At 35.6% G+C, this 18,553-nt stretch overlaps 2 protein-coding genes across 3 annotated transcripts in view; one reads left to right on the top strand and one right to left on the bottom strand.

Annotated features, from left to right (window-relative positions):
• The window catches only part of LOC127845741 (DNA repair-scaffolding protein-like), a 590,230-nt gene that overhangs the window by 413,465 nt on the left and 158,212 nt on the right, over positions 1 to 18,553 (bottom strand). The gene's annotated exons all lie outside the window — the stretch shown is intronic.
• LOC127845738 (uncharacterized) overlaps positions 17,102 to 18,553 on the top strand; it is a 94,366-nt gene continuing 92,914 nt past the window's right edge. For both annotated transcript variants that reach the window (XM_052376846.1, XM_052376847.1), the window contains exon 1: positions 17,102 to 17,858. In XM_052376846.1, the coding sequence (XP_052232806.1) occupies positions 17,123 to 17,858 (736 nt within the window). In that variant the 5' untranslated portion in view covers positions 17,102 to 17,122. The remainder of the gene's footprint in view (positions 17,859 to 18,553) is intronic.

An 18,553-nucleotide genomic window follows, 5' to 3' on the forward strand; every position in this document is an offset into this window, starting at 1 on the left:
ATTTTGCTATAAGGAACACTGATTGTTAAGGTGTTAACTTTATTTTACGAATATTAACAAATTTTTTCGTTGATTTTGAGCGTTGTAGAAATTAAAAATTTTTCACATTATTTTCTTAAACGGCGACTATAGCTTAACGTACCAATATTTAATATATTCATATCCAATAGATATATAGTTTCTTTTATATTTACGAAATTCGCTAAATACCTGCAACACATTTTTCTTTAGTCTTTTGCCAGTATAAATCTAATAAACGACCAGTAGTTTGGAAGCAAGATTTTTTCCATGGGTCACATAATGTTTTTTAATATTTGTTTTTGCTTTCTGTTTATTTTGGTTATTTAATATTATATATATACTTGAATGAAATGAACTGAGGACAAATACATAAATATTAAAAGAAATGTTGTTATTTGGTAGCTCCAAGTAGTTGTATTTTGATTTACAACATTTAGAAGTATATACAGATTCGACACCAACCGCCTGCCACAGTGCCTGACCAAATTCCTGGAAAAATACAGTACAAATATATATTATTTGATTGTTATTCTTGTCTGTTTATCATTACATTTTAATCAGTGACAATAATCAAATGAAAAATCTCTCCAAAAACCTATCACACCAACACATCCGCATTTTGCACAGCACCTCTAACAACACTGACAAAGATCACACTCACATACAGAACAATACCTTAAAACGCAACCTTCCCTACGCATAACGCACTTTCACCAATCTTTTTAGTCAACAAAGTCTTTAATACAGACAGCCTCAAGCACTCTACACTCTTAAACGTCTCTCTCTCAGTCCACTGTCTCCCACTAACGAACGAACGACACGAATAGACGGCTGCAAGGGACGGGTTCTATATGCTTTTATTTTAATATGTATTTCAATATTTACACACATTATCAAAGCTTTACAATATGTTACACTAGGAGACCTACATCTATACACTGTTTATTTTAATATTTATTTCATAATCACACACAGTATCAAGCTTTACATATATGTACATAAGTATACATACATCTACATTATATACGTTTATGCTAATATATTTATTTCATTCCGTTAATTATTTAAATACTAATTGTATAGCATGAAAATATAAATATTTATTAAGTATTCCATACTACAGCCTTATCTCTAGGCATGTAAGAACACCCGACACAACATCCATTTTTTCCGGATTTTCAGTTCAATTAGTATACAGCGCAATAACTGTTTCTACAATGCGGTATCTAAAAGCACGGACTCTACCACTTATGCGATCGCAGCGAGAATAATAATAAGAATGTGTCCCAATTCAAACTACACTTTTATACGCAATACAATTTCAAGTGCTACCATAAGACCAGATCGTCAGATACTACGGTGAAAAAATTTGTGCAGTGTAACCTTTTCTTTTGCTTTGCACTAATCCACAATTCACAACTTCCCCGCCATAAACGATTTGTTATCAAGTTTATGTGTTTGAGCATTTCTCAACAAAATACACGCCAAACGGGTGTCGATGGTAACATTTATTGTGTTTGTTACGATGTATTAGGTTGATTGAACTCGATTTTATGGACATATCACCTACTGAATGTAATAAGTCATGTAACTGACATTTTTTATCATTTTTACTTTTTTCCATTTTTGTGTTTATTTACGTGACATACATCAACTGTTAAATATTGAGTCAACCTTTTTGGTTAAAATGTTTTTTATCAAATTTTCAAAATTGACTTAACAAAACATGTCATTTTCTGAATGTAAAAAGTAGCGTAACTGACATTTTGTGAAATTTTCAGGAGAAGCAAAAAAATGTTTTATTAAAATATAAAAACATTTTTCCCGTATTCAAATTTTCTGATTAGTATTATAATAACACTTGAAAAACGAAACAAAACTCCAAATAGATATGTCTTTTTTAAAACAAAAAAATTAAGAAAGGAGCAGTTAACATAATTTCAACACTGAAATATTTTGAGCGCAAAAATAACGAAAGTGCTCTTACTGTATTTTGGAAAATGTCTGAAAATATGCATTCCTGAACAATTCACGAAATGTCAGTTACCCTAGTTATTACATTCAGTAAACGATATGTGAGACATTATTTTTTTACATTGATTTTGCGTTTGACAGGAAGAACTATGAGCTGTACGTATGTACTCATAAAAGCTCAGAGCATTCAAGAAGAACTAAAACTTGTATGGTCTGTTGACCAAATGGTTAACTAATGTAGTACCGTCTTTATCCTAATAAACGCTCGACCCCCCTTATAAACCCGCCCCTATCGTTAAATAAAACGAAGGAGTGATCAAAATAATAGCGCCCCCTTTTCTCGGCTGCTAAGGGGTAAAGTTATTGCATTTTATTGACAGAACATTCTTTTTTTATCAACAAGGTACAGTACAGCTAAACCAACAATTTCGCGATCCGCGGAGTTTGACGACATCAAGTGTTCGCGGAGTTGACTCGGCATGGACCATCTGGTTGCCGCGTCTGTTCGCCAAGACACGCCTCGGCATGGTGCCGAGGAATTGTTGGTGATGTGACACTCTGCGAACACTCTTATTAACTATAATTTACTAGGATAAAAACTGATTACAAGTTCCAAATCATAAAGTTTATTAAATGTAGATTAACTACGTTCGGACAGAAACTATCAAAGCCAATCCCCTCCCCGAAAAATAAAATTAATTTGTCTGTAGAACAATATGGGATTGTTAGCGTTGTTGTTTTCAAATTCAACATGTATTTCACCATACATGCCAGAAATTTTGGGTGCAAGTCGGGACAGTCCATTAAAATGTCGGGACATTTGACAAAAAAGCAGGACACCTAAAACGATCAATCATGCCACCGTTTCTGAAGTCAGTAATCAGCTAATTACTTACAAAACCTCATAATTTCTGGCAAATATTGATGATAAATGTGTTTAGAAGTGCATGAACACAGACGTTCTCCATTTTCCGGAAGTAAACAAACGTGCACTATGCAGATGACCCATTTGTGATTAAGGCAACGTTCAACAAGATGTGCACACATCGAGCACTGTTTGTATTCAACCATTCATCCATTAACTCTTAATTTAGATTGATGCAATATGTTCAAATTATTTCAGAAAATCAGCCTAAAAAAAGTAAATTTATGTCTCTGGTATTGGTCAGCGCTCGATTTGTTTGACATATAATACACTGAATACCGCGTAATAATAGTATCTTTGGACTTGATTTGGGCCATGAAATACAAAAGCAATCTGCTTAATGCACTACGATGAATCTATCCCTAGCAATTAACGACCTTTATCATAAAAATACCCTGGTGTGAATGCCAGATAAAATCAAAATTTGCCGATATATCGCTGATAATGTGTCAAAAACAACACTGGATCACTCGACTAGTAGATATGGTTTGTTAATAGGGGGCAATAAAGGGATTAGCGATGGTTATTAAAGCCAGGCGGAGCTTGAATAGGGAATTTTATTGTGAACTTACAGAGCGTATATTGTTTTGGTTCAAAAGTCAGGACAAATAGTGTTATATCGGGACACCGGGACAAACACCCCAAAAGCAGGACTGTCCCGCCAAGATCGGGACGTCTGGCATGTATGATTTCACACCGTGACAGTTTTTTCTGTCTTTTTAAATGTTGCGTATAAAACAAAACCGTGTTCGCAACTAGCTGTAGCATACTGCACCTCGATGAGTCTCTCGATTCCCCAATACATACGTTTCAACAGCTCAATCACATACATGCAACTTCTCCCGTCTTTAGCCATTACTCAATAATCTCGCATATGCCGGATTCTCATTTTAAAAGCAAATTCTGGTTAATATTGATGATAAAAGTGCTCAATTTCTGCATATGCTTCTATTTAAAGATTTGATGAAATAAGCGCCCAATCAGGACAGTTGTATTACAACATGCGTAAATCACCTGACATGGTTTGCACTCGTCGTGTACAGCTATTTTCAGCTTCAAATTCTAGCCACATATACATAGTGCACGTGAATTAAATGAATTTCTTTGTTCTGAAAAAAGTGCGCGAAAATTGGCGTGGGTGTATTTATTTGTGAATAGCGGGTAAAACATTGGGATCATTAATTTTAATTTCCAATAAAAGTTTCATTGTGAATCTCAACTAAATTACCGGGTATGTCGCAAATTACTTGGCATTGACATTTCCTCTTAATACTGTGAAACCATTATTATTCGTCAGACATTGTTTTCTTCTTTTTCGTCCTTCGACCGATGGACGAATTTCAAGATCCTAATGAACAATCATGCCCCATATTTGAAACAAATAAGACTGAATTAACGTAGGAATGAGGCATTTAAATCAAGCGTAATCCACGCATATACACAGGGCTCGAAATTAACACTCGCACACTCGCAAAATGCGAGAAATAAAGATTGCAGGGTAAGTTATAAGCCACTAGTATTTTTTGCAAGTAAAGAAATAGTGAAAAAAACAACGAGTTATATTGCGAAATGCGTTCGACGGCGTGAACGCTAAACGGTAGGTCAATTTTTTGAACGTCCGAATACCCATATGCAGAAGCGCACACCTTGTTTGTAGACTGGTATACTTATAGTACAGATACCCGGATGGTATTGATACAAAGAACATGAAACAGTCGACTATTCACACTCAAGTTAAATCAGGTTAAAAAAGGGGGCGCTATTATTTTGATCACTCCTTTGTTTTATTTAACGATAGGGGCGCGTTTAGTAGGGCGGGAGCGTTTATTAGGATAAAGACGGTACTACAATTAGTTAACCATTTGGTCAACAGACCATACAAGTTTTAGTTCTTCTTGAATGCTCTGAGCTTTTATGAGTACATACTTTTTAGCATGTAAATAAATTGTCTGGATTTAATTATGCCCCCTTCGAAGAAGAGGGGGTATATTGTTTTGCACATGTCGGTCGGTCCGTCGGTTTCCGATGGTTTTCGGATGATAACTCAAGAACGCTTAGGCCTAGGATCATGAAACTTCATAGGTACATTAATCATGACTGGCAGATGACCCCTATTGATTTTCAGGTCACTAGGTCAAAAGTCAAGGTCACAGTGCAGGGCCCTCACACTTCTTTGGGGGAAGGGGTCCGCAGCCCTTAGGAGGGGGAATTTTCGCGGCGTTTCCCTTTTTGGGGGATTTTAACCAGGTTTTCCGAAGGAAAAAACTGGTTATTAGATTGGCGAATGCGGGCGGGCTGGCTGGCGGGCGGGCGGAACAAGCTTGTCCGGGCCATAACTATGTCGTTCATTGTCAGATTTTAAAATCATTTGGCACATTTGTTCACCATCATTGGACGGTGTGTCGCGCGAAATAATTACGTCAATATCTCCAAGGTCAAGATCACACTTTGAGTTCAAAGGTCAAAAATGGCCATAAATGAGCTTGTCCTGGCCATAACTATGTCATTCATTGTGAGATTTTAAAATCATTTGGCACATTTGTTCACCATCATGGGACGGTGTGTCGCACGAAAGAATCACGTCAATATCTCCAATATCAAGGTCGCCACGACTAAAAATAGATTTTTTTTTAAAACAAACTTACAAAGGGGGTTAATTTTGTTTGTTCATTTCAAAAGTTCAGTTTTAGTTTTCTCCCTTTAATCAGATTTTTTTTTCACAATGAAAAACCTGTTTTGTGACAATTTTGTCCCTTGTTTTACTTAGCTCTCTCTATTATGTCATTTGTACATGTTTGCACTATATTGATTGCATTTTTCATAATTTAGTATGTTTGAAAAGATTAAATTGAAATAGAATGAGATATAATAATCATGAGACACATCTTTCTATTTAATTTTTTTTTTAATTTTTTTTTTTTGGGGGAATTATCCCATAAAAGGGAAAAAAGTATACTTTTCAGGTGGGGGACTGCCGCTGAAATATTCGGCGGCCGATTGATAGATTGAGGGCCTGCAGTGACTCGAAATAGTAAAATGGTTTCCGGATGATAACTCAAGAACGCTTAGGCCTAGGATCAGACCACATTTAAAATATTGGTTGGTTTGCCCTTTACCGACCCTAGATTTACAGGTGGGTAGGTAGGTAGGAAAATTATTTTATTTTATTTGAGAAATTATATTTTAATACACTAATAGTCTATGAATATTTGAAAACACTGTTATTAAAGCACTGTTGCAGGTGTACGAAGCCCTATGTAGCTTAACCACATCTTGTTTGCTGTTTTCTTGCATATATTAATATCAAATGCATGCTTGTGTGTATTACATCAATATGTATTCAACTAAATGATGTTAATTGCTCAATACCTTTTGTAATTATTTAACTGCCAGACGGCTTTAAGTTTTACTTAAACCTTTCCCTTGTAGCATACAAAAAGCAATGAAGGAGTGTAGAAAGACAGCCAAAAGCCTTTAATGGCATAATTCAGACATTACACAATTTAACGGCCAGACTGGCCTACCAGGAGAAAAAATTCACAGACAGTTTGAAATTTTCACAGGCCTCAATTTGTAAGTGTTTGACTGGAGAGTGCATAGAGCCATTAGTCTCGGCATGGGCAAAGTAAATTCACAAAAGGGCAAACATAAGCATGAAACTTGATTTGGGAAATAAATAAGCGTGTTAGTTTCAGTGTGTGGGTATATTTACTCTTTAAACATATATACTTGAGTGTTGGCGAGATATTAGCTAGAGTAATTAATATATTAAATAAGTTTATCTTTAAAAATCCATTTCACTAACATGCCGTTACAGTAAACTGTATAGAACTAGAGTCTAGAGTGGCAAAACATAATAAAGCAGAATATGGCAATGAATCTGATTAAAACCCAGATCCACTTACATATTAATCGAATCATGTTTGTCTATTTTTGCATTTTCGGAACGATAATCCTGTAACTGTTAGATGTATTTTTCAATCACGAGTAGACTGCATTCCGATTTTCAAGGCACTTGTTCTGTGACACAGGTACTTGAAAAAAAAATGTTGGTCCTTATATATATATATAATATATATAATATATATATATATATATATTATATATATATATATATATATATATATAATAAGAGTATATATATAAGGACCAAATTTTTTTTTCAAGTACCTGTGTTCTGTGACATTCAGTACATACATTTCCAAAAGAATAGTTTTATTTGTATTTAAAACATACACTCCATCTTAGAATGACACGCGATTTTCATTAATCCATACTAATTATATGACATCAGCCGTTAATTTTGATAGTTATTTGTCAATTTCACTGAGCATCGTTATTTCTTTTTATTGTCTGCCATCTTGGATCACGTAAACAACATGTGTGCAACGAACGTAAACTCGTATATGTCCGACTACAATCGCGAAACCAATAGTTAAGTATGATGTCGTTCAGCAAGACGCCATTTTAACGGAACACCGCCGGCCGCGATGCCGGTTATAGACACTTGCATTACTGCGCATTCTGGGGCATATGAAATTCCAACCATCAGAGCGACTTAGATCGGTCAGGGGCGATAAGAATGGCCAGGGATATATATACGTGCACAAATAGATATTGCAGTCGGCTCTAATACATGTATGATTGGCGAAAAAAAACAGAAATAAACAAAATATGTTTTCAGAAATTGCAATAACAATTTTGGGTCGGGGGTAAAAAGTGGGTCGGTCGGTAAAGGGCAAACAAACTTAATTTTAATTTAGGCCTCATGAAACTTCATAGGTACATTGATCATGACTGGCAGATAACACCTATTGATTTTCAGGTCACTAGGTCAAAGGTCAAGGTCATAGTGACACGAAATAGTTAAATGGTTTCCGGATGATAACTCAAGAACGCTTAGGCCTAGGATCAGGCCACATTTAAAATATTGTTGGTTTGCCCTTTACCGACCCTAGATTTTACAGGTGGGTAGGTAGGTAGGAAAATTATTTTATTTTATTTGAGAAATTATATTTTTAATACACTAATAGTCTATGAATATTTAAAACACTGTTATTAAAGCACTGTTGCAGTGTACGAAGCCCTATGTAGCTTAACCACATCTTGTTTGCTGTTTTCTTGCATATATTAATATCAAATGCATGCTTGTGTGTTATTACATCAAATATGTATTCAATAAATGATGTTAATTGCTCAAATACATTTGTAATTATTTAACTGCCAGACTGCTTTAAGTTTTTACTTAAACCTTTCCCTTTAGCATACAAAAAGCAATGAAGGAGTGTAGAAAGACAGCCAAAAGCCTTTAATGGAATAATTCAGACATGACACAATTTAACGGCCAGACTGGCCTACCAGGAGAAAAAATTCACAGGACAGTTGAAATTTTCACAGGCCTCAATTTTAAGTGTTTGACTGGAGAGTGCATAAAGTCATTAGTCTTGGCATGGCAAAGTAAATTCACAAAAGGGCAAACATAAGCATGAAAACTTGATTTGGGGAAATAAATTAAGCGTGTTAGTTTCAGTGTGTGGGTATATTTACTCTTTAAATATATATACTTGAGTGTTGGCGATATATTTAGCCAAGAGTAATTAATATATTAAATAAGTTTATCTTTAAAAATCCATTTCACTAACATGCCGTTACAGTAAACTGTATAGAACTAGAGTCTAGAGTGGCAAACATAATAAAGCAATATGCACATGAATCTGATTAAACACAGATCCACTTACATATAAATCGAATCATGTTTGTCTATTTTTGCATTTTCGAACGATAATCCTGTAACTGTTAGATGTATTTTTCATCGCGAGTAGACTGCATTCCGATTTTCAAGCACTTGTTCTGTGACACAGGTACTTGAAAAAAAAATGTTGGTCCTTATATATATATATATATATATATATATATATATATATAATAAGAGTATATATATAAGGACCGATGCCGGTTATAGACACTTGCATTACTGCGCATTCTGGGGCATATGAAATTCCAACCATCAGAGCGACTTAGATCGGTCAGGGGCGATAAGAATGGCCAGGGATATAAATACGTGCACAAATAGATATTGCAGTCGGCTCTAATATGATTGGCGAAAAAAAACGAAAATAAACAAATATGTTTTCAGAAATCGCAATAACAATTTTTGGGTCGGGGGGTAAAAAGTGGGTCGGTCGGTAAAGGGCAAACAAACTTAATTTTAATTTAGGCCTCATGAAACATCATAGGTACATTGATCATGACTGGCAGATAACCCCTATTGATTTTCAGGTCACTAGGTCAAAGGTCAAGGTCATAGTGACTCGAAATAGTAAAATGGTTGCCGGATGATAACTCAAGAATGCTTACGCCTAGGATCATGAAACTGCAGAGGTATATTGATCATGACTGGCAGATGACCCCTATTGATTTTCAGGTCACTAGGTGAAAGGTCAAGGTCAGAGTGACTCGAAATAGTTGAATGGTTTCTGGATGATATTAACTCAAGAATGCTTACGCCTAGGATCATGAAACTTCATAGGTACATTGATCATGACTGGCAGATGACCCCTATTGATTTTCAGGTCACTAGGTCAAAGGTCAATGTCACAGTGACTCGAAACAGTTAAATGGTTTCCGGATGATAACTCAAGAATACTTAGGCCTAGGATCATGAAACTTCATAGGTACATTGATCATGACTGGCAGATGACCCCTATCTATTATCAGGTCACTAGGTCAAAGGTCAAGGTCACAGTGACTCGAAACAGTAAAATGGTCTCCGGTGATAGCTCAAGAATACTTAGACCTAGGATCAAGAAACTTCATAGGTACATTAATCATGACTGGCAGATGACCCCTATTGATTTTCAGGTCACTAGGTCAAAGGTCAAGGTCACAGTGACAAAAAACGTATTCACACAATGGCTGCCACTACAATTGACAGTCCATATGGGGGGGCATGCATGTTTTACAAACAGCCCTTGTTTCATTTATTTTTCTTACACGTACTGCTCTGATAGGGAATACATGTTATAAACACTGACTGGCAAGTTGTTCACAACTTAATTGACATTACACAACAGATCAAAACCAATTAGCTGTTGAATGTCATTTATCCTCTAAGCGATAAAAATCTGTTAAAAGGACGGATAAAGCATTGAAGCTGTGATCGGCGCTATCTTTGTACTTGTCAAATTTCAAATTTAAGAATTCCAGTTTGCAAGTCATATTTTGCCAATTCCCAATGGTACGAATATTTGTTATTTCGGTTATTTACAATGTATCATAGTTTGCCGAATGCATATTTCCGATTTCCATGTTGGTGACTTCTTTTCATCGCAAAAAGAGGATATTTGCGGCGGTTCACATTGATTCGCGCTGATTGCCTTACAGAGAGATATATGGTGCGACAGTCACTGTGGAATCGCTGAGACATCACCCAAATTTTCTTGTCGCTAGGAATCACCGCAATTTGTCATGTTGCATCGATCAGCAGTTATGCTAGAATCACCGCAAAATCAAGGGTTGCGTAGTGTAAACAAAATTACAACAATATTGCTCTTTTTTTCCGCAATTGGTTGCTGCACTGGCAACCATCTTTAGAATTTTGGTTGCCTTGGGAAAGAATAAAAAGCCTACATGTTGTGTTATGTGTATCTAACACTTTATTTATTTTCTTTAAATTATTGAGCAACAATTTTGCCGCCATGACAGACTTAATGCATCATGTCTTGCTGTGAGCCGCAATTGATTCATTTCCTAGGCCTAATTGATCCACAGTCGCCAATTTGTATTCTATGTTTAATTGGATTGAGTTGTTTCAAGCTTTGAAAAAGCTAGTTGCCCTGGTTTTTAGCCCAACTCATGGCACTTGACATTGCAGACGACAGCAATAATTTCGCGCTGTTACTTAAAACACGGGTTTTGTATGGCATACATTTATAGTGAATGCTTTATATCATGCGGCTGTAAAAAAAGGGTAAATCAGTTCTATAAATATACACGATGAAATATACATGCACTATCAGGGATCATATTTTTGTCGGTTTTGTCGGTCCTAGACCGATTGAGGTCATGTAAGACTGATTGAAAATCCCAAACAGTCGGTCTGATTCTGTTTGCTAAAATTCCCATGTCATGAAATAGATTACACAGTGCACACCCTTATTACATTCTTATCTCGATAAGGTGTGATAAACCATTCGCTGCAGTCTCTAAACCGGTCAGGACCAGATTATTGCACGTCAGCCGACTAGTATCAGTGTATGGCCCCAAGCAGCGAAGATTCGCGCGGCTGTGTATTAGTCACGCGTGAATAACCCCGTGTCAATATCAATCGATAATTTCACTGACTTATACCTAGCACAATCGGTCCGTAAGGTGTACTCGTCCGGGATAAAATCGTTGACAGTTTCTTCGGAGATGCAAACCTCGAAGTTATCCTCGTGAAAATTGTGCACTTCATGCATGATACAGTAAACTGTCATAAAAACAAAGAAGAAAATCGGATATTCCGCAATAATTGTGGGCGGACCTTATACACCGAAAACATGCGCTGTAATTAAACAAAATATGCCGATACATTTTCCACCAGCGTAATAATTCGGCAATAAATAAATAAAAGTAGCGGATCTGATAGACAGAACAGCCGAAAGTTATTTTATGGGCGGAACTTCACATAAAATAGTACACAAGAAAAATAATATACATTGTATAAATCTTCAGTAAAAATCGTGTTAGTGTATAAATCTTCAGTGAAAATCGTGTTAGAATCGAAATAATTCGTGTTCTTTTTTGTTTGTTGTTGAATAACCCAGGACCGAAAGTTTAGATGCGTGGTTTCAAATCATTTAATCCCTAGGCATCTTAACTATCTGCCGTGGGTTATTCAACTACAAACTATAACGTACATGAATTATTTCTTAACTATTTGGTTTTGTTATTGTCAGTACAAGCCTACGCACAGACATTTGTTTGGTTCAATGTATGTGTGTAAGCTATTATCGAGTTGACAACGATTTAAAACATCTGTATAGAATTACACAGACTAATAATATTGACAACGATGAAAAACACGAAACAACCAACGTCAATGAAATAGCAAATGATAAAACAATATGAGAAAACTCGTATGTTCCGTTTAAAAATAATGCCTAAGGAAATTTAATTTGTACATTTATTATACCATCTTCATAAATAGCAAAATCAATGGTATATATTTTAACATAATTTGTCATGATTTCGAATATAAATTTTCGGACACTTTTTCCCCCATTTAAATCCGGACCGATTGATGTTGCGGGAAAATATGATCCCTGTGCACTATAATTAAATTGGCACCGCATCAAATTGTTAACGGGTATTAGATGAGCCCCCTCTATACGTTTTTATGACGTTATTTTGGTCCGTAATGACTCTTTAAGAAAAAGCTATAAAGTCGTGGATGACGAAATTTCTTTTATACCTAATGATAAAATATGACATTTCTGCAGTGAAATAACAGCAGTGAAAATAACAAATTTTCGGTACTACTTTTTATGTCCCCCACCTCTATAGTGGGGAACATATTGTTTTTGCCCTGTCTGTTGGTTGGTTGGTCTGTTGGTTTGCGCCAACTTTAACATTTGCAATAACTTTTGCAATATTGAAGATAGCAACTTGATATTTGGCATGCATATGTATCTCATAGAGCTGCACATTTTGAGTGGTGCAAGGTCAAGGTCATCCTTCAAGGTCAAAGGTCAAAAATACTAAGTCAAAGCGGCGCAGAAGAGGACATAGTGTTTCTGACAAACACATTTCTTGTTCTATTTTAAGATTATCATATCAAGCAGGGTTTTTTTTGGCCCGATTTTATAGCCGAAATTCGGCTATGTTCCCAATCCCAAAAAGTATACTTTTTTCCCAAAATGTGGCAAAAAGTTCCCAATTTCCAAAAAAAAAAAAAAAAAATTTTTTTTTTTTATTTTTTTTATAAAGAAGTGTCTTATGCGTATTTTACCTCAATTTTAATTCAATTACATCAAACAAAGTATTTTATGATTTTGTTCTTTTAATTTTAATGATTATAAAGTGTTATTCAAATTTAGTATTTCCCTAATTAGTGGACTTTTCGTGTGGAAAAAAAGGCTAATGAATTTATTTTCCCAATTTCATGAAAATTCCGACAAAATTCCCAATTCCAAAGCCATGGGCTATCTTCCCAAAAAGTGGAAAAAAAACCTGTCAAGATTTACTTCAAGATTTATATATATTTTTTTTATGATCAGGAGTGAATTAAAAACGATATTCCATTAAATCCAACAATCTTTCGTTTTATTTAATCTTTTATTCATCGTTTATTTACATTGTACAAGAGTTAAACCGGAGAATTTCGCTGGTATAATGACGTGTATTTAAATGTATTGAGTCAAGCCACGGGAGAAAAGGTAACTTTTCAGCGAAAGGGAAACAGCTGTTAATTATTTTCTTAAAAAAGGGGCATAAAAGAAACAGAAAATGTGTTCATGTCAGTGTATTAAAGATCGTTTGTTGTTTGACTCGTGATCATAGAAAAATTATATTCTCACGAGTGGCGCATCTCAGTCGTGGCTGTGCCAAGCGTGAAAATATATTTTGTATGATCACTCGTGAAATATCCTCTATTTATTTCATTGCTGAACATTTTTTCTCTCGCATAGATACGCATAATCCCAACCCGATCGATTCCCCAATGCATCCGTATCAGCCCAACTCGTATCAATTACTTACTTCTTTTCCCGTCGCTTTTTATTGCCAGATTGTCTCGTTTATTCCATTTTTAAAAGTATTCTCAAGAATTTCATTAACATAAACATTCACCTTTTTTTATTCCCCCGGATCAAATGATCGGGGGCATATTGTTTTTGGCCTGTCTGTCGGTCATTCTGTCTTTCTGTCCCAAAACTTTAACCTTGGTCATAACTTTTGCTTTATTGAAGATAGCAACTTGATATTTGGCATGCATGTGTATCATTTTGAGTGGTGAAAGGTCAAGGTCATCCTTCAAGGTCAAAGGTCAAAAAAGCAAATCCAAGGGAAGTAAAAAGCTTTAAAGGGAGATAATTATCTGTACCTGCCAAATGATAAAAAAATACATAAATCAAAGCGGCCCAGTAGGGTGCATTGTGTTTCTAATAAACACATCTCTTGTCTTAAGGTAGTGCACCTCTAATGATTTCCCGCGATTTCTTCGAAGGTTGAAGAGCCTACTATTAGGTGCCGTAGCCTAGTGGTTAAGGCGATAGACTAGAAATCTTTTGGGATATTCCCGCGCAGGTTCGAATCCTGCCGACGACGTATACTTTTTTGCGACGCGTTTTATTTATTTTCTAACGAAATTTGATTTAATATGGCATATAAGCTATATTTATTGTTAAATATGTTGCAATTTTTATGCACATTTTTCAATTATTAAAATTAAAACAACGTTATGGCGAAATTGGGTGATTTACTGTTGAAAATACGAACCATGCATGTTGCATTTTTATTTTTATTTCAAAAAGTAAACGGTAAATCTGTCTAGTTCTTGGTATTTTTGCTGTATATAGTGTTTCTATAAAAACTAAGTTTAAAATATGACTTAAATGATACTATTTTGAACTTTATGACACTTTGTTTTTAACCGACCCAATTTTTACTTGGCTGAAATCACTTACATTTCATCGTGCTCTTCCATAGATAAAAATTTGTAAAAAATAAATGTCTGTAAAAGAATACTTATTTCATCTTGTTTAAACTTTAAACACCTTTACAGCATCTGTACACACCAACTGCATGCCCATATTTGGAAATTTGAATGAATTATGGAACTTTTATATACCGCAGGGGTGAAAATAAACTGGACAAAAGCCGAGCGTGGGGGTGGTTTTGAAAAAATCGGTATATTTTTTTAAAAAGCATGGAAAGCCTACCTACAAATTTGCATGTAGTTCAGTGAAATGATGCTGATTAAGAAAATAATTAATTAGATTATATTTGGATATGTGCCCATTAGAGGTGCACTACCTTAAGTAGCAAATGAATTTTGGCATATGTGACTATTAAAAGATGTGATGAAATATTGTCCAATCGAGACGGGGTTTTCCAACTGAACACACATGTCGCCTGACTTGCTGTTCAATAAATACGCAGCCACACTTTTTACGTGACTTGTACATGTCTGAATAGTTTTCGCGCGCTTTTTACTGATACAAAGAAACAGCAGAAATACACGAAGCACTGTTTATTTGAAGCTAGAATTTGTTTATGTCGCGTTAACATTAAAATTCAGAAGTGTGTTTCGGATTACAAATTTATTTATGCCAATTTGAGAATTCGACAAAACATTTTAGTGGTATGTAATGAATTCAACTTTAATTTGTTAACATTTTTTACAAGTCAAATAAATGATATAACTGTATTTTGCATACAATGCACAATGTCCACAAGAGGAGCAAATGTGGAATAAATTTCTTGCTCAGAAAGCCAGCGTTCTACCATTACACCACTGTTCCCACTCATTCGTCGTCTGCATAATTTTACTGTAGCTAGTGCAGGCCTACAAGTGCTGTCGCTCATGCAAAGTGTGGGCTCTCATTGACCCCATATTGATTGTATACAACCACGTCGCTCTGCCCAGCGTAGCTAACAGCAGACTGACTTGCAAAACACGCTACATTAGTTGTACCCTATTGAGTACAACTAAAAATTAGATCGGAAACCCCTGAAATTGGGAAAATTCATGTCATGAAATCTCCCAATAGGGAATTATGGGTCTTTTTAATTGCTTGGTATCAATAGCACAAATCAACTCAAATATTGATTTTTAGCACGGCTGTTTTCGGAGAAAAACCAAGGTATTGTCATAGCCAGCTTGTCGTGTAGTGTCCGTCGTGCTAAAACCTTTACATTTTGTCAAGGTTTTGAACATTGGCTCTAAAATCAAAGTGCTTCAACCTACAACTTTGAAACTTCATATGTAGCTGCACCTTGATGAGTTCTACATGCCACACCTATTTTTGGGTCACAAGGTCAAAGGTCAAGGTCACTGTTACCTCTTTAAAAAAAAAATCTGTCAAGAAAAGTTATAAGCTTTAAAGGGAGGTAGTTAATGAACCTGCCAAATGATATATTTTAAAAAAAATCAAAGGGGCGCAGGGGGGTGCATTGTGTTTCTGACAAACACATCTCTTGTTTTAGGTGGTTATTAACACATAGATTGACAAAGCGCATATTGGGGAGCATCTATCAGTTTCACTGATATTCTTGTTAATGTTTCAATTTACTATATATCAATTTATGCAATGCTGCATTTGGGTATTGGTCTTAACAGTGACATGCTAAGACAGGTGCACTTTGTTGTTTTTTTCTTCACAAACTTACACCAGTTAAAGACATCTGCAGTTTCAATTTTTCTTTGGAAACTTAAACATCTTTTTTATTAGATCTTTAAAAAATCAAGGGATAAATTAAAAATTAAAACTTTCCTTTTTAACTTCATTGTCCAGTGCCTTAAAGGGATCTTTTCACGCTTTGGTAAATTGACAAAATTGAAAAAAGTTGTTTCAGATTCGCAAATTTTCGTGTTAGTTATGATATTTGTGAGGAAACAGTAATACTGAACATTTACCATGCTTTAATATAGCCATTATATGCATCTTTTGACGATTATAAAACCTAAAAATTATAAAGCGTTGCAACGCGAAACGATTGAATAATTTGGAGAGTTCTGTTTTTGTCGTTAAATTTTGTATAACTACGAAGATTGCTTATATAAGGTATAAAATACGTGAAGTATGTGTACTCGGCGGAATAGCTCAGTAGGCTAAAGCGTTTTTACTTCAGGACTCTGGCAGGACTCCAGGGGTTACTGGTTCGAAACCTGCACCGGGCAATGTTCTTTTCCTTTTTAAAATTTTATTCTTGATTTTTTATTGGAGCTTTTACGATCCAATGTTAACATTTATCAATATAAAGCATTTAATGAATAAGTTAAAAAATGCCAAAATCTGTGAAAAGGCCCCTTTAAAAAGTTAATTTCAGATTGCCATACCTTCAGTCTTCCTACTGTTCATTTTGTAAACCAAGAAAAAACTGTGAATAAATGATCTGTTAAAAAGAAAGAATATAAAACAACTTTTTTACTTGACAACTTTATTGGAAAATAATGCCCATGTATTTTTTTTATTTTTAGACTTAAATGCTAAAAACGTGATGGCATACAATGCAAACAGATATCAACCAGACAGAGGTAGAGCTGTCCATAGGCCAACGAACAGGCATGGTGCTGATAAGCCATCAGTTCTGGGGTCCCATCCATCGACCACTGGCATCCCACCATCCCAGCCGACACATTCTGCTGTGCGACATGAACCAAGGTCTGGTGCGCATGCGTCTCAGTCCAGAACCGCAAGCCTGGGCTTACAGACGCCATTGACACACCGCTCACAGCCCAGTCACAGCAGGGTAAAATCTGGTGGTGGTTCCTCTGCAAGAGACAGTGCTTGTTACACAAACTATAGAGATACAGCTTATACTGACAGGGATTATGTCGGGCAAAGGGATCACAGAGCCAGGCCATCTGCAACGAGTGTAAAATCTAGTGTTGCTAAACGTGTTAACAAAAACCATACTGATTACTGGTATAATGACAATGGAAGGGACCAAGCTGGTTATGGAAACTATGGAGATACAGATTATGGTCATGAGGATTATGGCAGACATGACAGTTATGTAGATGCAGCTAATGTTCTGGATGACAATTTAGTTGAAGATTATGGTCAGGATGAACATGGTAATTACCACGACTTTAAAACAGCCTTCTATGGAAACGCTTCAGTAGAAGACCAAGATGTGGAGGCTGAACAAGCATGGGAAGATGCTGGTGAAGAACAATTGGGCCATGGTGCTGCTGATAATAAGTGGGTCACAGAGAGATTAGAAATTGATGGTAAGTATAAAACCCCAAAAATATTGTAAAGTATTGTAAAAAAAATTTGGGTTTAATTAAATAACAGTATTATGCCCCCCCCCCCCCACCCCCTTCAAAGAAGAAGGAAAGAAGAAGGGGTATATTGTTTTGCTGGTTGTCAGACGGTCTATCTGTCAGTAGACCAGTTCGTTTCCGATCAATATCTCGTCAATTTATGGACCGATTTCATTGATACTTCACATGTGCATTGGCCTTGGACAGCAGATGGCCCCTATTGAAATTGGGGTCACTAGGTCCAGTCTGCAAAATTAACTGATCGCCTGATCGCCAATGCGATAAATCTTGGCTCTGGCGATAGAAAAATTGAATATACATCGCCTGAATTGCAATGAAAAAAAATCAGAGAAAATAAACCAATAAATAATCAATTTATGCATTTCAGGTGTAAATTCTTACAGTGACACTGCTTGGTTACTTCCCTTAGTTTTTTATCATCTCCCTTAGATGTTATAGAGAGTGTAAAGTCCGGCTCGGGTATTTAAAATGTTGTTATACTTTTGGTAAACTGAACTTGCATTCTACGCTGATAAATGAAATAATAGTGCGAAGGTGTTGATGATGATGAAAATAATGAAAATAACATTGCAAAATATTGTATTAAAGAACTCTCAGAGTCAGATGTGATGGAATACAAGTTTGAAAACTGGAATGCT

This window comes from Dreissena polymorpha, chromosome 9, assembly GCF_020536995.1.
Source record: "Dreissena polymorpha isolate Duluth1 chromosome 9, UMN_Dpol_1.0, whole genome shotgun sequence".
In the NCBI taxonomy this organism is placed as follows: domain Eukaryota; kingdom Metazoa; phylum Mollusca; class Bivalvia; order Myida; family Dreissenidae; genus Dreissena; species Dreissena polymorpha.